Raw genomic sequence first — 25,335 nt, 5'->3', positions numbered from 1 at the left:
CCTCCGTCGGCCAGACTGCTTGAGAACAGAGGCTTGAAACAGATAGGGCCATCCTGTGCCTGCGCCGTGGACGCTGACCCACCTTTGGCCCGCCACACCAAGCCACGCCCCATTTCCCCCCTCCCGGAACGCCTACCTATTTAAAACAGTATCCCCATATGCGGGTGCTAGCACAGTTGTGGAACGTAGGGTGGGGGGGAGAGGGAAGGAGGAGGGAGAGAGACACAGATGCCTGAGGGGGGAAATAAAAGCTGCATACCGCTCGAGGAGCAGAAGCCTCAGCGGGAACACACATGCTGCCGTATCACTGTAGGGCGAGAGCGGGCGGCCTTCTGTTGCCATGGGGACACCCCAGCAAATCCCCCTCAACATACCAGTGGCTGCGATCATCCCAGCCAACAAGCCAGCTGCACACAGAGCAAAATACTGAGGAGACTTGTGGATCAGGTATGCTTTTACACCCTTTAGTGGTAGCCCTTGGTAGACAACATCTGCTCAAAGGATTCCTAAGTGAACCAAGTTCCTTAGGAATCTTTGCTTGCCTCTCGCCGCAGGATTCTGCTGAAAATTAGACAGACCCAATCTTCACACATCACGACGGGTCATGTCAGCAGACCTTCAGGGACCAGGTTCCCAAAAAGGGTTTCCACTCCCCTGGACCTGTATCGCATCCTGCCAGAAAAAAACCTTTGGTATCTGGTGCATAACCAAAGTAATGGAAACCAGGATCTAGCATTCCTAAGAGAGGCATTACAGGCAAAACCTCGCTCCTCTTCACGGGTACCATCCACTTTGGCCTCAGTGGCACTTTGGATGGATCCGGTTGCAGAGCTTGCTTGATCCAAAAGGAGCTCTTCGTAGCACTTCTTTAACCATGACCAAAACCTTAGACACTGGTGAAAAAGGTACTCCCGGCATGGGAGGGGTCTTTCAGTCTTGGGTGTGCCAGTGTCCATAACCTGAAGGCAGGCCTATAACCCGCATAGTTATTACTATGCAGCTGTGTCCCGTGATGTACGAAAAAGAAATACATTTTTTTGGCTGCAGCTATACTTAAAAAAATAAATAAAAATATATGTACCTGTTCCGACTTGCATACAAATTAAACTTAAACTTACTGGCCCGGATTCAGAAAGAAGTTACGCTGGCGTATCTGTAGATTTACGCGAGGAATATGCAAATTAGGTAGATACGCCGATTCACAAACGTACGTACGCCCGGCGCATTTTTTACGTCATTTACGTAAGGCTTTTTCCGGCGTAAAGTTACCCCTCATAAAGCAGGGGTAAGTCATGTTAGGTATGGACGTCGGAAACGTACGAACAGCTTTGGATTTTACGTCGTTGGCATAAGTCGTCCGTGAATGGGGCTGTACGCAAGTTACGTTCACTTAGAAAAAGCATTGACTATTTGCGGCGTAATTGGGAACATGCGCACTGGGATACGTTCACGGACGGCGCATGCGCCGTTAGTCAAAAACATAATTTACGTGGGGTCAGCCTTCATTACCATACAACACGCCCACTGCATGGAAAATTTGTATTCCGCGGGCTTACGCCGGACCACATACGCTACGCGGCCTTAACTTAGGGCGCAGGTTCTTTCCGAATACAGAACCTGCCTCACCAAGTTACGGCGGCATAGCGTATCTGAGATACGCTACCCCCGCACAAATTTACGCCGGACTTTCTGAATCCGGCCCACAGACCCTATCTTGTTTGTAACCCAGGGACTGCCTGTATAGCGATGTGAAAGAAAAAATAAGTGTCTATAACTGTTTAAATTCCAGTAATACAGGGCTCAAAATTTGCTACTAGCCAGGCCTTAAGAGTTGCACGCCACCAGTTGCCCCACCCAACCCCTGCCCCACCCCTAAACACGCCCTTAAATTATTTTATGAAATTACACTGTTAAATGTTTTATGCAGATTTTTTTTAATCAAATAGTTTATTGATTTTTTCATAAAACTGCAATCCAATAAATAAAACAAATACATTTCCCCTAAACCCTCACCCAATCGCACCTTCCAAAAAAAAAAAAAAAAAAGGGAAGGAAGAAGAAGCACATTTCCCAATTTGCTGTTTTGCTGCACCCACCAGACTATGCTTCCATCTTTACTCAAGACTATTCTTCTCATTAATACTCCTTAATTAAATAACACTTATGCTTATCCCCCTCTTGCATCATTAGCTTTCTTCAGTAATATTAATTCACTCAACTGATTGTTCAGACAAGTTTGAGACTAGCCACCAACACCAAATTTTTGGGAATTTTTTAGAGCTCCTCCTATGTGTATGTCGATTCCTCTCACCTTAAATTAACATTAATCGCCCTAATCCATTGATCCATCATTGGCGGATATTTTGAGATCCATTTTTGTAATACATGTTTACGAGCCATAAAAATGGTTCTCGGTCATATCACCAGCATTTCAGCTAGAAGGGTGCTTTCTGATATAATCCCTATAATTCAATGCTATTTTAGGTTCAAACTGAATTTGTGCGAAACATAACATTTTAAAAATCAAAAACACCATCCCAGTAGCGATGCAGTTTAGGACATCGCCACAGTCTATGTATAAGTGTACCTGCATCAGTAGTACACCTTGGACAGTTTGGTGTATCTGCTTTACCCTAAGAGTATAACTTTAAAGGGGTAAAGTGAAATCTATGGAATATAAATAACGGAGATAAACCTTGTGAGGAGGATAAGGATACTTCAAATAGATTTTTTAGAGCTTGTTCCCACTCTTCGTCACTAAGTATCTCTAGATCCCTACACCAGTGCCCAAAGTTGTTCTCTTGTGGATTCGTTCTAACTGTTTGAAGTGAAGAATATATGCTCCCTATAAGTCCCTGTTTAGAGCGTTTTGCAAATACTGCCAGAGTTAAAATTGACAAAGGATTGTATTTTAATAAAAAAAAGTCCTTGCTCGACTCTGCAAAGCATGCCGTAGTTGTAGATATTGAAAAAAATAATTAGGCAAATTATATCTTTGTCAGTTTATGAAATGATTGCAAAACCTCATTGTCAAAAAGTTGAAAAAGAAGCAGAATTCCAGCCTTCTTCCATAAATCAAAATTTTCAAGCTTTGCAATCTCAGGCAATTGCAAACTGTTCCATATAGGCATATATTGGGTGTATCCCTCATATTCATTGTCTTTTTGAATAGTAGTCCATATCTTATGTATTAGATTAAATGTAGGGTAACCATGTTTACAAATAACCTACAATTGGCTGCAAAAGTTACAAAAATAAAATATGAACAATTTTATCAGTGCCTATCAATGCAGCTCTGTGCCGATCAGACCAGCGTCACCAGTGCATGGGTATCAGAGACAGGAAAAGGAGAGCTGGTCACAGAGCAAGGATCTCCAGCTGTGACACAGCTTTGATTTGAATTGCTCGGCGGCTGCAGTCAACCGAAGTCCCGGCTCCTATGATAGAGGTCATGCGTCCCGGCATTGGACCAGTGTGCCGTCAATCATAGGATCCGGGACATAGTTTGACTGCGGCCGCTGGGCAATTCAACTCAAAGCCATGTCACAGTGGGAGATCCCAGTTATGTGTGACCTAGCAGGCTCTCCTCTGCCTATCTCTTCCTCAGGTTCCTGGCTGATCACTGGGAGAACGGTTCCCATTTAAAGTTCCACCCATATAAAGAATGTTTCATTATTGTGCAGCAAATAATCTAACAAATGACATTTGGAGAACATTTTTTTTTTTTTTTTTACTTACCTTTTAATCCCTGTTGCTATGTGGTGCCTTCAAATCTTCCCCTTCCCCACCGCGGCTCCTGACATCACTTCCCTCTGCTTGCTACTGCTCCTGGGAGATGCGTGTCATCATTTCCCAGGAGTCAGTAGGCAGCACCGAGGGCTAGGTTGCCATAACAATGGGGCGGGCACTTCCGACAATGCCGCCAGTGATGGCAACCTGTATAGTTTACAGTGCCACTACATGCCAATACTGCACATTCGCAAGAACGGGCGGTGCATGCTGGGAATACAGCAGTGCCGTATCATGGAAGAATATGCTTGTTGGCTTCTCCTGCTCACAAGATGGAAATCCCCAAGAAAGAGTAATAATTATGAAAAAACTCCGGGTGGAACTCCGCTTTAACCCTGCCTGCCGGCAGCACCTACCCCACCCTCCCCCTCAATTTTTTTCCACTCCCCAAATGCAAACAGGCGAGTGAAAATTTTGAGGGCTGCAGTATTACACCATCTCACCCTGCTGTGCACATGCTCAGCAGCCCTCTATTTTTAGAAATTGTGCTGAAGTTGCAGAGGCCGATCTGCCGACAGCCTAAATATTGACTGCTGCTCATGGGCTTCAGGAAAATGGCATCCTCAAGAAAAAAGAAACAGTAACCATGCTGGTGGCAATTTAATTTTGGTAGCATAATTATTAATGTGAAACGTAGTATGTTCTTTGCTAAAGAACATTTTTATTGAGCCATTATGGGCAAAGTTCCACTTTAAGTTTTGGAAAAAGCTTTTTTGTTTCACACCAACAGCTGATGCATTTGCCACCATTTTGGGCTTTGAAGTATTTTACATACCAGTTAAAAATCAAAAATTACCCCCTAAACCTCCCCCTCCATAGAAAAAAAAATTGCTGACACGTAGAACTGACGAGTTTCTTCTCACCAAATTCGCAGAATGCGTAGCTCAGCGTACACTGATGGCACCACTGTGTGTCATAATGTGATTCCTGTGTGCATGCATGGGAGTGTCATCGTGGTCTAGCCAACAAAGCGGCTGACGATTCAGGACCAGGAGAGGATGGCAGCAACTGTGACTGATGGGAGCGCTGACAGCACAGCACTGAAGTGAATTTATATCTGGGTAAGTTTACCATAAGGTGCTAATAGGCTGTGATTATTAGCACGTTATGGCTAAAAAGGTTCCCTTGGGGCTCATTTTTCTTTAGTGGAGATTTAGTTCCACTTTAAGCTGCAGTAGAAAGCTGGTACTTTTGTTGAAAAAGCTCAGCACTGAAAATCTGCAAGATGCTGGGTGAACAAACAGAAGCATTACACAGAGGATGCCAACAGGCACAGAAAAATAAACAAATCTTCACTAATCTGTTGTGTCTGGAACAAGAATTTCCAAGTTTTTAGGAAAGTCAAAAGGAAACATACCTTTAGTGTAGCACATGCAGTGTAGTTGACATTTGGAAGTATTTCAACAGGTTCTTTAAACATCACTCTAAATGTGCTGGAGGAACCATCACAACTAAAGCCTGTGTCATTCTGTCCTAGCACAGTGTTGCTGTCAGTGTGAATAATCTAAAAGACACAAGAAAAAAAAATGTAATGAAAGTAAAATTTTAGTTTAATGCATTTGCATAAAAGCTTCATAATACATGTGATCTATAATAAAGTAGATTAAACTTGCCCAAGAGTTATCAGTACAAAAAAAAAGAAGATTGGTAGCGTTTGTTGTGGGGTTCCCTCAGGAAATAATAATCCATGCCCTAAACAACCTGACCCCAATTTTTCACTTTTAACATAAAATGCACAATGTGACCATGAACTTAAAATCTAAATGCCAGGCATGCAAGTTTATCTCTCTTATTAGGATATAAATCCACTTTGTGTGCACCAAATGCCATTGAAAGTGCAGTTTTTACACTGAAAAACAACAGTGGACATCAGGACTGTGCCACTGCCTGTGCAGAGAGCAGAATTATGGCTGCAACCAACGATCATGTCAAGTGTGGTGAATAATTTAATATGCAAAAAATAAAAAACACGACAATTTGTTCTTGAATATCTATATGCTGTGCATATGTAAACAGCTATATGGTTACGGAACAAAATATCTAATTCACTCGGAGAATGACAGACAGAAGAGATTTATATAATAAAAATAAATAAACTTTATTTTATATAGCACCTTTAAAAGGTAACTTATCAAGGCTCTTTACAAGAAAAACCCAAAATAAACACAGGATAACATAACAAATGAAAAAAAGGAGCAATAAAGTGAAAGCTTGTCTATAGAGAAATTTTTTTTTTTGGTTTGATTTGAGTGAGTTTAGAGAAGATGACTGACGTTCTTAGGAAGTTTATTCCACATTTTGGAGCATACAGTAGGTGACCGCGATACCATGTCAATCTCTCCCTTTCTGGGCGAGATTGATCACCTACGAGCCCCATCACGGGAGCCAAGCCGGCTCTCCGCGATGGGAAAAAGCCGACATAGAAGCGACTTGGATTCCCGCCAATTCTAGCCACAGCGTTTGGTATGAATCATGAGGGGGAACTCCACGCCAAATTTTAAAAACAAAACCTGCATGGGTTCCCCTCCAGGAGAATCCCTACGCCGAAAAAATGGTGTGGAGGTTCCCCCACAATCCATACCAGACCCGTATCCGAGCACGCCGTCCGGCCGGTCAGGAAAGGAGTGGGGACGAGCGAGCGCCCCCCCCCACCCTCCTGAGCCGTACCAGGCCACATGCCCTCAACATGGGGGGGGGTGGGTGCTCTGGGGCAGGGGGGGGCCTTGCAGCCCCCACCCACCCCAAAGCACCCTGTCCCCATGTTGATAAGGACAGTGCCCTCTTCCCGACAACCCTGACCGTTGGTTGTCGGGGACAGCGGGCAGGGGGCTTATCGGAATTTGGGAGAACCTTTAATAAGGGGGCCCCCAGATACCGGCAACCCACCCTAGGTGAATGAGTATGGGGTACATCATACCCCTACCCATTCACCTGGAGGAAAAGTGTCAATAAAATAAACACACAACACAGGTTTTTAAAATAATTAGTCAGCTCTGGGGGTCTTCTCCGCTCCCCCCCCCTGCCCCAGAGCACCCCCCCCCCATGTTGAGGGCATGTGGCCTGGTACGGCTCAGGAGGGTGGGGGGGCGCTCGCTCGTCCCCACTCCTTTCCTGACCGGCCGGGCGGCATGCTCGGATACGGGTCTGGTATGGATAGTGGGGGAACCCCCATGCCGTTTTTTCGGCGTAGGGGTTCTCCTTACAATCCATACCAGACCTAAGGGCCTGGTATGCTCCTGGAGGGGAACCCATGGCGTTTTTTTATTTCAAATTTGGCGTGGAGTTCTCCCTCATGATTCATACCAAACGTCGAGGCTTGAATTGGCGGGAATCCAAGTCGGATCCCCGTAGCTTCTATGTCGTGCTAGCTGGAATGTGCTTTTCCTATTACAGCGAGTGCGAGATGTCGGCACTCAAAGTGTTCATAGGGTGCCAAACCATGAAGAGCCTTAGAGGATCTTCAAGTCTATGCGAAACCTGATGGGTAGCCAGTACAAGGACTCCAGGATATAGGTAATATGATCACTTGTACCAGACCTAGTCAGGATTCTGGCTGCAGAATTTTTAACATATTGAAGTTGATTTACACTAAATTTTAAGGGCAATTATTTTGTCAACAAGGGTGTCAAAAAGGGGTGATGCAGGACGTGGAGGAAGTAACTGAATTTGCAAATTTGGGCTGGTCAATAGAAGCCCAGTTGCAATAATTTACAGATCAAGAGATAGAGGCGCTAGAAATTGCTAATTCCAGATTGAAAAGAATAGCTAAATGGCCAGACAGTCCTAGGTCAAGGGGAGAGCAGTCAGACAATAGAGCCAGTCACGAACAATAAAAATAATGGAACCAAAATGCAGCACAACCAAAAGTGCAAATAAGTGACTGAATTCCTTCAATACTGCAAGCTCCTCACAGGGACGCGTGTGATTGAATTAGAACAATCTTCATGGGGGGAGGAGAGGAACGAATGTGTAATGTGAGAGCTCCCACACATCCCCGGGCATACACAGCTGCGTGCACAGATGATTGCAGAGAGCCCCTTAGCGGTTTATCTGCTGCCGCCGATGCTGACCATAGAGACTAGCAGCGGAGATAACGACCCGTAGGCGGGCGGCGCTTCAGTCTGTCGGGGGAGGAAGCAGGAATTTTTGAGGGCATACCTGATGCTACAGAGAGGCAACCGTATAGAGGGGATGGTAGCCCGGAGACAGGAGGCGAGCAACGGAAGCCCAGAGGCAGGCGAAAGCAATCTGAAGAGGGGACGGGGGTCGCCTACCTTTAACCTGGGCGCACCTACACAAAATCGAGGCCCCTCGGCACATGGACTATGGGGGAATCCGCACTTCATTCATCAGGCGGTGGAATTCCCGAGAGCAGGTGGAGGACCCCCAGCTGCAGAGCAGAGGGACAGCCCGCAGATTGCCAGAAGTATGTGTGGCAGCTCCAGGGGGCGGCTTGCCAACTTTGGGAGATACCCCTATGGAGCATAGCCAGGACCACTTGACACCCGTAATGGCCAGAGAGGGCCTGGTGGATTACAATGACAATATCAGACTGTCAGCAAGGATGAGGAGATGTTAGACGATGACCAAAACCATGTAAGAACCAGGGAGAGCTCCCTAGAGATCTAGAGATGGAATCTACTTTAAAAAAAAAAAAAGGTACAATACACTAATATAATACCAGCATCAATAACAAATGTATTACCTGCTGTATTGCCTACTGTGTCGCCCGCTAAAGGACAATGCATACTGTATATTCAAATTACCAAGCGGGCCACATTAAACCAAAACGTGGCCCGCAATTGGCCCGGGGGCCGGATTTGGACATGCCTGACCTATAAGGACCAAATGGAAGATTATGAAAATAGGGATCGCCGTCAGAACATACATATACGAGGCCTACCTGAGAAATATAATATTGACCTCTTAGTAACAGTACAAAAGGTTATTCTGTGGGGGGAATCCGCACTAGAGTCTGTCCATTTCCACAGAGTCCACTGTGTTACACCTATCGCCTATCAGAACAAGGACAGGCTGTGAGACGCGATTTGTAAAAGGCATAAGTACTCGGAGGAAGGCTATTATGAGGATTGTATGGGGCACACCTATGATTGAATTTGAAGGAGCTCAAACCTCCCTGTTGACGGATTATATCACGCCACACCTTAATGCAGCGACAAGCTGTACGACCACTTACCTTACGCTCAGTGGATGTTCGATATCGCTGGGGGGTTCCCTTTCTGCTTAATGGCCTCTCGGAATGGGATAACGGTAGTATTCCAAACTATGGATTACCTAAAAAATCCCTGTTGGAGCGAATTAACCACTTAAAGACCTTAGGTGTTTTTCAGATTCAGTGTTTACAAGACTAAAACATTTTTTTCTGCTAGAAAATTACTTAAAACCCCCAAACATTATATATATTTTTTTTCTAACACCCTAGAGCAGGGATATGCAATTAGCGGACCTCCAGCTGTTGCAAAACCACAAATCCCATCATGCCTCAGCCTCTGAGTTCATGCTTGTGGCTGTCAGAGTCTTGCTATGCCTCATGGGAATTGTAGTTCTGCAACATCTGGAGGTCCGCTAATTGCATACCCCTGCCCTAGAGAATAAAATGGCGGTCATCGCAATACTTTTTGTCACACCGTATTTGCGCAGCGGTCTTACAAGCGCACTTTTTTTGGAAAAAATTCACTTTTTTTCATTTTAAAAATAAGACAACAATAAATTTGGCCCAATTTTTTTATATATTGTGAAAGATAGTGTTACGCCGAGTAAAATGATACCCAACATGTCACGCTTTAAAATTGCGCCCGCTCGTGGCATGGCGTCAAAGTTTTACCCTTAAAAATCTCGATAGGCGACGTTTAAAAAATTCTATAGGTTGCATTTTTTGAGCTACAGAGTAGCTCTAGTGCTATAATTATTGCTCTCGCTCTAACGATCGCGGCGATACCTCACTTGTGTGATTTGAACACCGTTTTCATATGCGGGCGCTACTCGCGTATGCGTTCGCTTCTGCGCGCGAGCTCGTCGGGACGGGGCGGTTTTAAAAAAAATTTTGGGGGTTTTCTTATTTATTTTTATTGATTTTATTATTTTTTACACTGAAATAAAAAAATAAAAATGATCACTTTTATTTCTATTACAAGGAATGTAAACATCCCTTGTAATAGAAAAAAGCATGACAGGTGCTCTTAAATATGAGATCTGGGGTCAAAAAGACCTCAGATCTCATATTTAGACTTAAATGCAAGAAAAAAAATTGTCTCTTTAAGAGGCTGGGCGGGACTGACGTTTTGACGTCACTTCCGCCCAGCAGAGCTATGAGGACGGGTGGGGGCCATCTTGCCCTCACTCAAGTCCTCGCTCTCCAGGCGGCAGCATCCGATCTCCTCCGCCGCTACCGACGGCTACGGTAAGCGGCGGAGGGCGCGGAAAAGCGGCGGGAGGCCCTCTCCCGCCACCGATAACGGCGATCTCGCGGCGAATCCGCCGCGGAGACCGCCGTTATCGTTTACACGGCCGCCCACAGAAAATATGGATACCTCAGTTGTGGCAGCAGCTGCTGCCGTTACTGAGATATCCATATTTAAAAAGAGGACGTACATTTACAATACGCGGGTCTTTAAGTGGTTAATGTCCTTAAAATGTCCATCCTCCCAAAATTGTTATATTTGTTTGAAACACTGCCAGTGGCAGTCCCTCTGACGCAGCTGAAATCCCTTCAAAGGCGGAGCCTCCACTTTATCTGGAATGCCTCCCACAGGATGGCAGGGACGGTGGTCCTAGTCCGGAAGAGTAGGGGGGATTGGGAGGCCCAGACTTCATCAAATACTATTATGCCTCACATTTAAGCATTCTGACCTCCTGGAAAGCCCCAAATAGGTGGGCGGAAATTGAAATGAGTGTCACAGCCCCGGTCCATCCTTGCTATATGCTTTGGCTTTCTACTGCCCTTTATATGCCCCAATTACGGAAAATCATTTGGAAAAGATGTTCTGAGCGTTTGTCGTCACCATGCCCACCACTCATGAATATTCTATTCAACCTAGAAATACCAGATGGCCTCTTATGATCGTATGCTACCTTGGACCCAGGCAGGACTTTTCCCAACTACGACATTTTGTTAACCCAGTGACTCGACATTTACTGACCTTTCCCGAATTGCAAAAGCAGCATCAGATACCCCTAAAGCTTCTACACTCCTATTTACAGATTAGACATTTTTTCCTCACCAGATCTCCGTCTGACTCTTGAGAAGCCGACAGACTTTGAGTCCCTATGCGCTAGAGGTCCCTATGAGCCCCAAATGATCTCTACCATCTATAAAATATTGCACGAGGCTGTGCCCATGACGATAAACACTCACCACTATATGAGTAAATTGTCTCAGATCTTTCAGCATGACATCTCCTTGTTGGATTGGGAGAGCATCTGGAAGCACACTTTTCACAAGATTTCTCGATGTGTGACCCATAAGGAAACTGCATGCACTGGTATAGGATCCCAGAAATTCTGCATGTCCGAAATCGCTTAATCTCAAAACAATGTTGGAGATGTAATAATGCTGTGGGCTTTCACTACCATATTTTTTGTGAGTGACCCCCCGTTGATCAATTTTGGCTTCAAGTTCAGAAGCTGTTGGAAACTCTGGTTGGTACTCCCGTCCCTCTGACGCCCATACATGATCTGTTAGGTCTCCCTTTTTCATGGTGCTTCTAAGGCCCAGCGCCGATTGCTGTCTTATTTTATTGTCGGCCAAACGGGTCATTCCTAGGTTATGGAGAACCTCCTCACCCCCAACACTCCCACAATTACTCACCACTGTGGCTGACATACGTAGAATGGAGCAACTGACGGCTACAGTGGAGGGTACAAAGCAGAAATTTTCTGAAACATGGTCAGCAAGGGATGTATCTGTCTACGGTGTTACAGGGAATGAAACTAGTTAGTAAACACCAGGTACTTGAAGAATCTTTTGTGTGTTCGCTATTTACCTTTCTTTTTGTACAGATCTGTGTGAAGTTGTACAGTATGTTAATATTGCCTCTATCACTTTTTTACGGTCAGAATAGGAGGTTGGTTCAATTTTCTTTATACCCTCTTTTTTCATTCGTTTAGGCTTGACTATCTCCCACTCAAGTGAACTGATTAATCACATCGCTATTCCTTTATTGGTACAATCTATGCGTGCCTTGTAGCTCTTTAAGACAGTGTACGACTGCATTACTTAAAAATGTTAATGTTTGAAATGTTTTATCTTCTGTAGGACTTGCAAAAATTATAAACAATTATATAAAAATAATGTTTTTGGAAATGTTAGGTCTTCCTCCAACTGACTTTCCGGACTGGAGAACGTCCAATGTAAAATTCTCTATACAATGCCCAAAACCTTGGCATAGGGTTTTAGCAAAAAGCCCACTAGGGGCTTAATCAGAGAGGGGAAGAGAAAAAAATTAAATAAATCACGTGTTCGGAGACGATTAAAGAGATTAAAATGATAATGAAATGAGGGGGGGGGAGAAGAGACAAAAGATCATATTTAAAAAAAAAAAAAAAAAAATTTTTTTTGTGTGTTGTGTCTCCTCCTCTCCTCATTCCCCAATGAGAGATTTTGAAATTGTGTGCGTAGCTGTATAAAGGGAATTAAATATGATAGAAGTTATGCCTGGGGAATAGTAGACATCAAATTTCCCCCCTTTGTATTTGTCCCCCCCCCCCCCATTAGGTAGGTCCTGATATAAAGGACGGTTTAATCTGCATGGAAGCACATAGGTTGGTGGGGGGCACAATTATCACCCATATGGACCTCCCCCTCCATTAGTTGCTACATAGAATTTCTTTTTTTTGTACTGTAGTTGGTTTGGTTATACCGAGCTGTTTTGCAGGTTTACTCAGGACAAAAATGAGACATGTGGCAATAGGTATCCACCAAAAATACAGGAAATGGCTAGGCCAATAAAAATTGTTACCTACAATGTGAGGGGCTTGTGCTCCCCCCAAAAAAAGGGGCCGTCTATGGCAGGAATTGCGACACCAGGCTGTGGATGTTGTTTTCTTGCAAGACACACATTTTACCTTAAGATCTGTACCTAGGCTACCTCTATTGCTGTACAATCAGTGGTTCCATGCAGTATCCCCCATTGCAAGGGCAAAGGGGGTAACAATAGCCTTTGAGAAGACGTGACCCCCTGACCCCTATGTCAGTGCACATGGATCCGGAGGGGCGGTTTCTCTTCATTAAGGGTCTGCTGCAGGGACAGTGCTATACGTTCGCTTCTATATATGCACCTAACACTCGCACAATTTGTTTTTTTGTTAAGACTTTAAGGTTGTTGGAAAAATTTAGGGAAGGGACTTTAATATCACCCTGGACCCCACACTAGATACTTCAACAGATAAAACCCCCATTATCCTTTAGAAATTATCCTTTAAAAATCCTCCGATCTCTCTACCTAGTAGATAGTTGGCAGGTATAAAATAAGAAGATTATATCTACTACTCAAAAATCCATAAAGGTATACTCCTGGCTGGATCTACTCCTAGTGGACCAATATTATATGGACTATGTGAGATTCGCCACTATTGAACCTATAACAATTATTGATCATGTCCCTGCTGTGCTGGTGTTTCTCCAGGTCTCTGCGGGTCTCCAGGAACAGACATGGCGTTTAAACAAGTCATTGTTGGACAACAGGAAGATATTGGAGGATATACAGCACAAATTAGAAGAATATTTTCAAATAAACAGTTTGGAAAATTTTGGATCAAACAGCATGGGGAAGTGCATAAGTTGGTCATTAGAGGGAAATAGCACATGGTTCTTGAGTTAAAAGAGAAGAGGAAGGAGCTAGAAGACCTGCTGGTGGAAAATACATGATATGGACATTAAAGGGTATGTAAAAGGAAAAAAAAAAAAAAATATTTTAAACAACAAACATGTTACCTCCACTGTGCAGCTCATTTTGCACATAGTGGCCCCGAACCTGGTCTTCTGGGGTCCCTCAGCGGCGGTCTCAGCTCCCCATCGCAAGAACTCATCACCTTTATGCGAGCGAGCTCGTATGGTAAAGAGTTCTTGCGGGCGCGCTCCTGTGATACAGCCGGCGGCCATAGCCGCTCACTGTATCACTCGGCCCCCGATGCGCCGCATCATTGGATGCGATTTAAAGCAGGGCCAGCCAATGGCTGCGCGGCTTTCAATCAACCAATGAATGAGCCAAGAAGCAAGCGCGTTCACGACGCAGGACTTTCGAGGGGTCAGGCAAGTAGACAGGGGGCTGCTAATCCGCAGATGTTTTTTCACCTTAATGCATAGAACCTTTACAACCCCTTTAAGCATAAGACTAATCTTGACCCAGGGTAAGCCAGACAGCTGGATACATTAAGAACAGTGCTCTCTGGATGCTTGTATAGAAGAGCTAAGGATAAATACTTTGCACACCAATTTTATGAACAAGGGAATAAATGTAGCAGATTATTAGCTAGACAACTAAAAAAGCAACAAGAACTCTTTCATGTTCATAATATATTAGCAAATAATATAAAGGTAGCAGATAGCAGATACCAAAGCGATAGCTGCAGAGTTCCACCATTTTTATACCGATTTATACGATACACGTATATATGCCTTTAAATGTTATATGCATTATTTTGTCCCTGGTTCCTCCCCTTCCTGTATCTCGGCTTATCCTGTATAGTTGGCCGCACCCTTTGTTCATTTCTCCCAGTAATGCATCAGCACATGTCTGGACTGGATCACATTATGATCTTTTGACCTAGCCGATTGTTCAGTGTTGCAAGATCCTCACAGTTTATGGATTCAACTTCACAAGATCATCAAGGTGTCGTCTGGATCGTCTTTGGTACGTATTCTAAATTGGTGTCATATGATGCATCAAATAAAGTGTGGGTCTCGGTTGAGAAAAAAATGGCGGGGAGAAACCTAGCGGGAGCACCATGGATACTGGTTAAGCTGAGGGGATTGTCAAACTGGACAGCCATTAACACGGAATAAACAATATATAAAGAGAAAATGGACTACAGCGCTACTAATATATAATACAAGGAAAAAACCACAACATAAAAAAACAAATAATAAAAGCTGCAGTCTAAGCGGTGAAACCAAACCAATAGTGAAAATTGTAAAATAATGATGCGCGATTATTAACTTAATGTATGGTACAAAGTACAAATAGTGCAGATTGCAAATTCACAATAAATTAATCCCAACATAAACACAATATTAAGTGAAATATTAAGAGTCCTGATATTGACTGGAATAATCCACAATGCCTCCCCTCTGATCAGAGGCACTCCCAACGCTCCAAGGATCAGGTGTGCAGGCACCAGCAATACTCAGGGGCAATCATGTGCAAAAAAAGGAAAAAAGAAAAAACCTCATTGCGCAATATATTGAATAAGATGGAATATGGACAGAGATTACATCTGTAGTGTGTGCACTCACGAAACCCCGCAGGACTCAGACAAGTAATTCGCCGCTCAGCTTCAAGATCTCCTCACTCGGATCCGACTGACTTGGCGTCCGATCGTCCCGTCACTATAGGCTCCTCCCCCTATGCGTTGCGTCACTAGTCACGTGACATGGGTTACTACGTGAAAAAAGATAGCTGGGCTTTAAATAGCCACCTGAGTGTCGGCACTTGCGGAAATGAGCACACGGCGGGAACTAATGACACACATAGATGGCAATATTTTTTATATATATATATATATATATATATATATATATAAATCATTTTTATTTATATTTTTATAATCAACAATAATTTTTAATATGGCACAGTATATATCAGCCCATATGGGTATACGACATTTAATGTATACTTATGAATGACCAGTATATTGGATATTTGTTTTTTCCTCTGTAATCTAGGATACATATGAGTATACAACTTCGTACCAATAGATGGCGCCAATTGTTGTTTTTTACATATAAGTGATGTCTTAGCAAACAGACACTTTTTTAATCATTTTAAACTTTGTATTAAAAATTGTCAATATAAATGTTATATCTGTAGTGTGTTTACATTCAGCTTGGTATATACAAGTTCTTTGCCAGCAATGATGTGTGTCATTAGTTCCCTCCATGTGCTCATTTCCGCAAGTGCCGACACTCAGATGGCTATTTAAAGCCCAGCTATTTTTTTTCACTGAGTAAGTCACATGACGAGTGATGCAACGTGTAGGGGAGGAGCCTATAGTGACGGGACGATCGGACGCCAAGTCAGTCGGATCCGAGTGAGGAGATCTTGAAGCTGAGCGGCGAATTACTTGTCTGAGTCCTAGCGGGGTTTCGTGAGTGCACACACTACAGATGTAATCTCTGTCCATATTTCATCTTATTCAATATATTGCACAATGAGGTTTTTTCTTTTTTCCTTTTTTGCACATGATTGCCCCTGAGAATTGCTGGTGCCTGCACACCTGATCCTTACAGCTTGGAGCGCCTCTGATCAGAGGGGAGGCATTGTGGATTATTCCAGTCAATATGAGGACTCTTAATATTTCACTTAATATTGTGTTTATGTTGGGATTGATTTATTGTGAATTTGCAATCTGCACTATTTGTACCATACATTAAGTTAATATTAGCGCATCATTATTTTACAACATTAACACGGAATACCTTAGCGATATGGGACAGATTAAACAAAAATGGGAAATATGCCCCATCTCCAATGACCCTATTAGGAGGGTATCCATGGTTCCCCCTGGGAGAGGAAAGTGGGGCAATGGGTCCATGGGAATACAATTTGTTCAAGATATGCCCTCCAAGGAACCTTAATCTCCCTACCAGAGTTAAAGGATTTTTTTTTATCTTCCTTTACCCTAATGCAGTGCCGTTTTCATGTCCTCATTGTTCGTTTGTGCTCTCAAGTTGCTGTAATTCTTCTCTGATCTCCACACTTCCTGGTTGTCGGTTTCCTGATAACCACAGTACTGGGAGCTTTCTCTGTGGTCACTAATCAAGGAGGTGTGATTACTGTGCGTCTAAAACCCCTCAGCACCAGTTTCATTTTCCAAACCATCACTGCCCTGTATTGGCTCTGTACATCACAGAAGCAGGAAACATGCAAAAACTAAACGAGAAACTGCAGGTACATTATAGGATTGATTTTTATCTATTTTTAAAAGAAATCAGTTAACCATTATGTCTATACCCTGGAAACAGTCATTTCACCAAAAAAAAAAAAAAGTTTCCTTTACAACTCCTTTAATATCATCTCAAGGGGACACGATTATGGCCAAGTGTAGACATTATCAAATGTCTGATTTTGTTAATAGACTAAAACCCCGAGTGAGGACATTAAAGCTTGCTTACAACATTTGAGACCATGTGTGAAGATGTTGAAGCCTAACCATTTACTATCACAAATGTATAAATTGGTTCTTAGTGAACTCCCTACTTTAAAGAATTGGAATAATAACTAAATTATACATTTACTTCATTACAAGTTAAAAAACTAATAGAATCAACGTATTCAACTTCTACAAGCTCTAACATCCAAGAAATGTCATACGTTTATGGTTAGATAGTACCAGACTATAGCCCAACTAGCACAAATATCTTACAGCCGACGAATGCTGCTGGAGGGGATGTAAAGAAAGAGGTACATTTCACATTTGGTGGTCTTGTTTAAAGATTAGACCATTTTGGGAAGAAATGGCCCCATGGGTTAAGAGGATGGTCATTAAACCTATACATTTCTTGTTCCATGGGATGCCTAGATCCATAAAAAAAAAAGAAGGGGTAAGGTAACAGCATGAGTGAAAAAGTACAGCATTTTTCGCTCCATAAGACACCTTTTCCCCCCACCAAAAATGGGGGAAACTGTTGGTGCGTCTTAACCACTTCCAGACCTTAGCTTTTTCAGATTTGGTGTTTGCAAGACTAAAACATTTTTTTCTGCTAGAAAATTACTTAAAACCCCCAAACATTATATATATTTTTTTCTAACACCCTAGTGAATAAAATAGTGGTCATTGCAATACTTTTTGTCACACCGTATTTGCGCAGCGGTCTTACAAGCGCACTTTTTTTGGAAAAAATTCACTTTTTTGAATTAAAAAAATAAGACAATACATTAGGCCCAATTTTTTTATATATTGTGAAAGATAATGTTACGCCGAGTAAAATGAGAACCAACATGTCACGCTTAAAAATTGCGCCCGCTCGTGGCATGGCGTCAAAGTTTTACCCTTAAAAATCTCGATAGGCGACGTTTAAAAAATTCTATAGGTTGCATTTTTTGAGCTACAGAGTAGGTCTAGGGCTAGAATTATTGCTCTCGCTCCAACGATCGCGGCGATACCTCACTTGTGTGATTTGAACACCGTTTTCATATGCGGGCGCTACTCGCCTATGCGTTCGCTTCTGCGCGCGAGCTAGTCGGGACGGGGCGCTTTAAAAAAAATTTTGGGGGGTTTTCTTATTTATTTTTATTTTATTACTTTTTACACTGAAAAAAAAAATTGATCACTTTTATTCCTATTATAAGGAATGTAAACATCCCTTATAATAGAAAAAAGCATGACAGGTCCTCTTAAATATGAGATCTGGGGTCAAAAAGACCTCAGATCTCATAATTAGACTAAAATGCAAGAAAAAAAAAAAATTGAAACTAATTTTTTCAAATGACAAAAAAAAAAATGTTTAAGAGGCTGGGCGGGACTGACGTTGTCTCGTCACTTCTGCCCAGCAGAGCTATGGGGACGGGTGAAGGAGATTTTTCCTTCAGTCTCGTCCCCAGTCAGCAGCTGAACGCACCCGATCTCCTCCGCCGCTACCGACGGCTCCGGTAAGCGGCGGAGGGCGCGGGAGAGCGGCAGGAGGGGGGGGCCCTCTCCCGCCACCGATAACGGCGATCTTGCGGCGAATCCGCCGTTATCGTGTACAGGACCGCGCACACCAAGGATGGATACCTCGGTTGTGGCAGCAGCTGCTGCCGTTACCGAGATATCCATCTTTAAAAAGAGGACGTACATCGTCGTGCGCAGGTCTGGAAGTGGTTAAAGAGCGAATACTGACCAGGCCTACCCCCATCGCCGCCATGTCACAATAGCAGGCGACTGTCTCCCGTGAGCCTGGCGATCTCCTGGCTAAGCCTGTCACTCACAGAAGACAGAGTAGCCCCAGTGAGTGGCCGAATGCAGTACGGCCGCTCCTGCTGCTCTGTCTTCTATCTGAGCGACAGGCGGATGTGATGAGGTCCTCGCTAGTCGCCAGGGCTGCATTTAATGGTGAATTCAATGGGCACAGCATTTCATGGGACCGGCAAGGCTGCATTTAATTGGCACTGGTCAAGCTGCATTTCATGGGCACTGGTAAATATTTTAGTACACCGTTTGGTTCAGAATATTTTTTTATGGTTTGGTCAGGTGCGTCTTGACAATACATTTTTATTTGGCTTGATAATACAAAACAATAGAAATGGTTGCATTCGATACACAACATAAGTAACATAATCACCTTGTATAGGCAAACATTTAACAGAGAAGATGTTTGGTGCTTGGTGACCTAGGCCAGCCTACCCCAATTGGGTACTTACTGTAGGACTGGGAGGTCACCAAGATGATTCTTGGTGTAACCTGTACAACTAGGGTAAATAGAAGTAAAGAGGGGGGGGGGGGACAAAAATAAAGACTGCCTTTAGTAAATTTCTAAATCGAAGGTTCTATGGTGTATACTATACTTCTTCAAAATGAAGGATAAATATTAGAGTAAGGAATCTTTAAATTATTTGGAAGCTCTAGGATGGAATAACCACATTTTCCATTTTTTGGGATAAAGGGTTAGAGAATGAATCTTATAGGCTGGGCTTGGGTATTCACTCTGGTGATCACCTTAGGTAGATTCGGTGCATCTGTAGATTTCCATAAAGAGGCCACTGTAATTCTTGAAGCAATTAATATATGTAATACAATAGTTCTGAATATGACGGGATATTTGTCAAGATCGATGCCTAGTAAAGCTGTGGCAGGAGCAAGTTTGGCAAGGTTACCAGTCAGGTCTGCGATAAAGGATGAGATAGAGTTCCAAAAGCTTATTAGGGTCTTACAACTCCACAGTGTGCGTAGGAGGTTTCCTCATTACATTTCCAACAAATATCGGAAGTTGATGGAAAGATTTTAGATAGTCTATATGGGGTTAAATACCATCTACAGTATTGGATGATTTATTTATTGTTTGAAATGATTTTAGCCATCGATTCGGGGAGAAGGTTTGATCCAGATCCCTTTCCCATTTCAACAGGTTTGTATTTTTGGCAAAAAGTTGAGAGGATAATATGTCAAAAGAAAGATGCCTTTCTTATGGTCAGACTTCTAAAGGGGGGAAATACTCCATAAAAGAGTCAAAAGGGAATTCGATCAAGTCATTGGGATTGAAATCTTTTAGTCAGGTACACTTGCCAATCTTACAGATATTTTTGACTGATAAGGGTAGGTTTTCGTACAGAGAATATCCTTTGCTAATCCAATAGGATACAGAGAGTCTGATTCTACAATAGTTAATAACTTCTGTGGGTAAAGATGAATTCGATTTTTTCCCCATATGCCTGGTTTTTGAGAGAATGTGTTTCCAAGCAAATAGTATAGTTTTTATGCTTATTAGGTTGGGAATTGAGACCTTAGGGAGAGTGGCGCTAGCTATTGCGAGAGAGTAGAGGTCAGAATTGTTTGTAGCTTCACGTTCAATATTTAACCATAATTTGTCTTTTGCAGGGGTAAACCAGTGTTTCTTCTAAACTAGGATACAAGCGAAATAATAATTTTTAATATCTGGGAGGCCCATTCCACCAGTCTGCTAGTAGGGAGAATCGAAAATGCCACTTTGTTTTGTTCCAGATAAATTGTCAGTTTATGCTTTAATTGTGTGAAGAATTTGGCAGGTATTGGTATGGGGAGGCATCTAAAAAGATATAGGATTTTAGGTAAAGTTTGCATCTTGAAAGCAGCTATTTTACCAACCCATAAGTGAGTTTTTTTGAATAAGAAGGTGGTCACGGGTTATTTGGTCTAAAAGTGCGGGGAAATTGGCGCTGTAGTTAGTTGGAGGGAAAGTGGGTTGAATCCCTAAGTATGTTATCAAATTATTATCCCAGTTGTATTTGTATGTTGTGCGTAGAGAATTGATTGTCATGTCCGGGATGTTCATAGGGAGGATATAGCATTTATTTTGATTGATTTTGTAGTATGAGACATCTTTAAATCTTTCTAGAACCGAGTGTAATGCAGGAAGGGAAATTTCCGGGTTTGTTAGTGTCAGTATGATGTTGTCTAAACCTAATTTGTGCTTGTCCTGGCCGATTTTAATACCACTATCGTTTTGGGATGATCGTATATATTCTGCAAGGGGTTCAATAGCCAAGGCAAAAATTATAGGGGAAAGAGGGCAGCCCTGTCTGGTTACATTAGATAAGGGGAAGTTACTAGATAAAATACCTGATGTGTAAACTTTTGCATTAGTATGGGTATATAAAGCCATGATTGGCAAGCGAATAAAGCCACTGAAGCCGAATTTTGTTAAGGTTTTTGAAATATAATCCCAAAGCATTCTGTCGAAAGCTTTTTAGGCATCTAAAGCTAAGAGTAGGGCAGGTGTACGTGTTTATGTATTGAGTGAATAATATTGAGCATTCGTCTTGTGCTATCTGGGGCCGGTCTACCTTTGACAAAACCAACTTGGTCAGGTTTGACCAACGTAGGTACTATATTAAACGAGCCTATTCGCCAGAAGTTTTGCGTAGATTTTCAGATCTGAATTCAGTAAAGAAATGGGCCTGTAATTTAGAGGGGAGGTGGGATCTTTGCCCGTTTTAGGTATGGTGATGATTATTGCTTCTAGTAGTTCTTTTGAAAAAGCTTCAGAATTTGCTGCTTGGTTAAACAATTGAGAGATGGGGGACTAGGGTATCTTCAAAAGCCGTGTAATACTCTCCCGAGAGGTCATCTGGACCTGGGGCTTTATTTTTTGGTAGGTCATGTATGACCTTGATGATTTCTTCATTAGAAATAGGTTTGTTGAGTAAATCTAGTGAAGTAGGGTCAATGGATGGTAGAGCAATCTTGTCCAAAAAGGATGTTATGTTGGTAATGTTTGCTTGGGAAGTACTAGTGTCATTTTTAAAATTGTAGAGTGATTCTTGGTATGATGAGAAGGTATCGGCGATCTCTTTGGAGTTGAGAATTGTCTTGCCTGAAGTGTGGTGGATCAGTTTGTGAATCTTGTTTTTTTGTTGACCATTTTACTTGTGAGGCCAGTAATTTACCTGCTCTGTTACCTCGGGAGAAGTATTTTAACCACTTCCATACCAGGCACTTACGCATCTTCCTGCCCAAGCCAATTTTCAGCTTTCAGCGCTGTCGCACTTTGAAAATTGCGCAGTAATGCCACGCTGTACCCAATTTTTTTTATCATTTTGTTCCCACAAATAGAGCCTTCTCTTGGTGGTATATGATCACCTCTGCGATTTTTTTTTTGATGCGCAACTAAAAAAAAGACTGAAAAAAAAAATAACTTTTTTTCAAAATTTTCGAATAAGTACGTTTTCTACTTTGATTACGGGCATCGATGAGGTGGCACTGATGGGCACCAGTGAGGCGACACTGATGGGTACTTATGGGTGACACAGATGGGCACTGGGCATGGATGGGCACTGAGGGATGGCACTTGTGCCCATGTTGCCAGTCAGTGCCCATTTGTGGGCACCGATTGGCATCTATTCTCTTTTTTACTGCCCTTCCCTGGTGGTCCGAGGAAAATCTGCGCGAACCCATCAGGAGAGGTGCCGAACGGCTCTCCTCTACTCGCGTCTGTCAGACACGAGTGAGGAAGAGCCATCAACGGCTTTTTCTGTTTACATCGTGATCAGCCGTGATTGGACACGGCTGATTACATAGTAAAGAGACTCCGCCGGTGGCTCTTTACCGAGATCGGAGATGCAGGGTGTCAGACTGACACCCCGCATCACCGATCGCCGTCAATAGACGTCCAGTCAGGATTTCACAACCACTTCCCGGACGTCAATTGTCCATTGACCAGGCGGGAAGTGGTTAAGTTTAGTTTCTTGTAATATTTATTGTGATCAGTAATTAGGATGGATCTGAGATTATTGAGGTTAGCTTTCTATGTATATATTCGTGTGTGAGTTTAAGGGTAGAAATTTATTTTAGTATTGAATTGATCAAATTTTATTTTTTTTCTCTCTGGCAGTTATTTGAATTAAAAAAAGACCTCTTGCATAAGCCTTGTGGGCACACCATAGAGCAGAGTTATTGACTGACAGATTAGCATTCAAATCAAAACATTTTTTTTTTTTTTTTTTTTATCAGATAATTTTTTTATGGAACAAATTAAACATTTTTCTCTTTTCTTTTTTTTTTAGATACGTTACAAAATATAGTACAGAACAGATTTCACATATTGTTAACACAGAAAAAAATTCTTTAAGGCTATTTTTCATCACAGATCTATGTTTCTCCTAAGAGAGGATAAATGTGTTGTCCATAGATAATTGTTGGGGCAATTTTGGTTAGAATTAACCTCTAGAGTAATTGGAGCGTGGTCAGACCACGTTAAGTTGTGAATGGAAGCATTCGTTAATTTTTGGACGAGATTTTTATCTGTGATGAAATAGTCCAGTCTGGAGTATGTCTTATGGACATTGGAGAAGAAGGTGAAGTATTTCTGTGGTATGTATGAATCTCCAGGGATCGTACCAGTCTTCTGCTGTGAAGATGTTGGAAAGTCCCTTTCTGGGGGTTTTAGCTTTCTTCGAGGTGTCCAAATCCGGGTCCATTGGTGCAAGTCGCCACATATCAAGAGGTGGTCTTGTTGGATTTTTCTTGCTTTTCTAAATACTTTTTGGATGCATTGGTGGGGTTTATATATGTCGAGTTGACTAAGGTGGCAATCAAAATTATTTATCTTCCTTGGGGAACAGACTTGAGATCAATTTGTTGGAACAAGACAGTGTCTTTAATAGCTGTGACCACCCCTTTTTTTTTTTTGCTAGAGAGAAAGATGTGAGGAAAATTGTGATGTGTAAAGGTAGGCGAGTTATCCTTAGCAAAGTGGGGTTCCTGGATGCAAAAAACAATGTCACTTCCTAATTTGTATAGCGTCAGACCATAATGATCTTCTTTTGTAGGGGCTGTTCAGTCCTTTGACATTCGACATAAGTTTAAGTGGCATTTTGTATTTTCAAAGATTGCTGGAGAATAGTTTCATCCTTGTAGGGGATTTTTGTTTGTGAATAGAAAACAGACTTGATACTTTTTTACCACTAGAGATGGTGGTGTTGCTTTAAAAACTGAACACATGCAGCAGAAAGGAAAAAGAAGAAAAAAGGGCTTGAACCAGGGTAGATGAAAAAGCATCGATTTCCCATTGAAAGATACGCTGACTGGCTGAGCGCATGACTCCTGCCAAGGATCGTCCATGACATGTGTCATTCAAAGCTTTGTTTGATTTTCGGTGGCATATGTCATCGCAAATCAACGAGTTCCGGTAAGCCTGCATTTTTCTCTGTGGTGGGATTATCACAATGTAGTCACGCATTTGTATCCATTCACTTGATTGACTCTCAGATGTTTATAAACTTATTTACTTAACAACTTTGTCACTACAGTTTTGTGTTTTGGTTACTAACCTAGAGGTGCAACAGATCACCTTGCATCATGTGTCAGTTGGCACATTCCTTGTTCCTCCTAGCAGAGGGACTCTTATATTTTTTATGCACATTTTATTTATTGTTGGTATGTGTGTCATATTTTTGTTATATTTTATGGAATTTGACTTCTGTTACTGTTAGTCATTTCAAGCGCTACACATTTACAATTTTCCCTTCCCCTTACAAGAGCATGAGAAAATCACAAAGCACATTCGACTTTCTGAATTCTTTGGTGAATGTGAGAAAGTGCAGCAGACATCCCCTCACATCCAGTGTGTGGAAAGCTTCTTCTCCTGAATTGGCAGGAGCGGAGGAGAAAGTGGGCAGGATTATCTCCTGTGAACAGTGAAAAGTTGAAGAAACCTTAGATAGGAACGCTGGGTCTGTTTGAAGGATCACTGTCTGACAACTTTTAGAAAGGGTTCTGTGACTACCAGGGCCTGAAGCTCGCTGACTCTTCTTGCTGATGTGATGGCTACCAGAAAAATTGTTTTAAGAACCAAGTTCTGTAAGAATGCTTTCTGTAAGGGTTCAAACGTAGCTCCCGTGAGACCCTGTAAAACAGACAGACAAATCCTAACTGGGAAAAACTTTGAGGGCTACTGGCCTATTTCGTGCAAATGCCCTAAAATAAAAAATAAAATAAAAAATAAATCTTGAAAACTTCTCTGGATAGAGTCCTCAAAAAATAAAAAATAAAAGCCACCACCTGGGTTTTCAGGGTGCGGGCTACCAGCCCCTTCTCCATTCCATCATGGAGAAATTCTAGGACAAACACTAAACTTTTGACCTGGAGGCCCTTAGAAGTGCACCAAAAACTTTCAGGTATAGCATGGCTCGAGTT

General features: G+C 42.4%; 1 protein-coding gene across 2 annotated transcripts in view; it reads right to left on the bottom strand.

Annotated features, from left to right (window-relative positions):
• The window catches only part of BTBD2 (BTB domain containing 2), a 170,925-nt gene that overhangs the window by 9,919 nt on the left and 135,671 nt on the right, over positions 1-25,335 (bottom strand). For both annotated transcript variants that reach the window (XM_040322583.1, XM_040322584.1), the window contains exon 8: positions 5,147-5,293. In XM_040322583.1, the coding sequence (XP_040178517.1) occupies positions 5,147-5,293 (147 nt within the window). The remainder of the gene's footprint in view (positions 1-5,146; positions 5,294-25,335) is intronic.

The sequence above is a fragment of the Rana temporaria genome, chromosome 1, assembly GCF_905171775.1.
Source record: "Rana temporaria chromosome 1, aRanTem1.1, whole genome shotgun sequence".
Classification (NCBI taxonomy): Eukaryota; Metazoa; Chordata; class Amphibia; order Anura; family Ranidae; genus Rana; species Rana temporaria.
The sequence above is the reverse complement of the archived record's forward strand: the minus strand, read 5'-3'. Positions and strand labels throughout refer to the sequence as shown.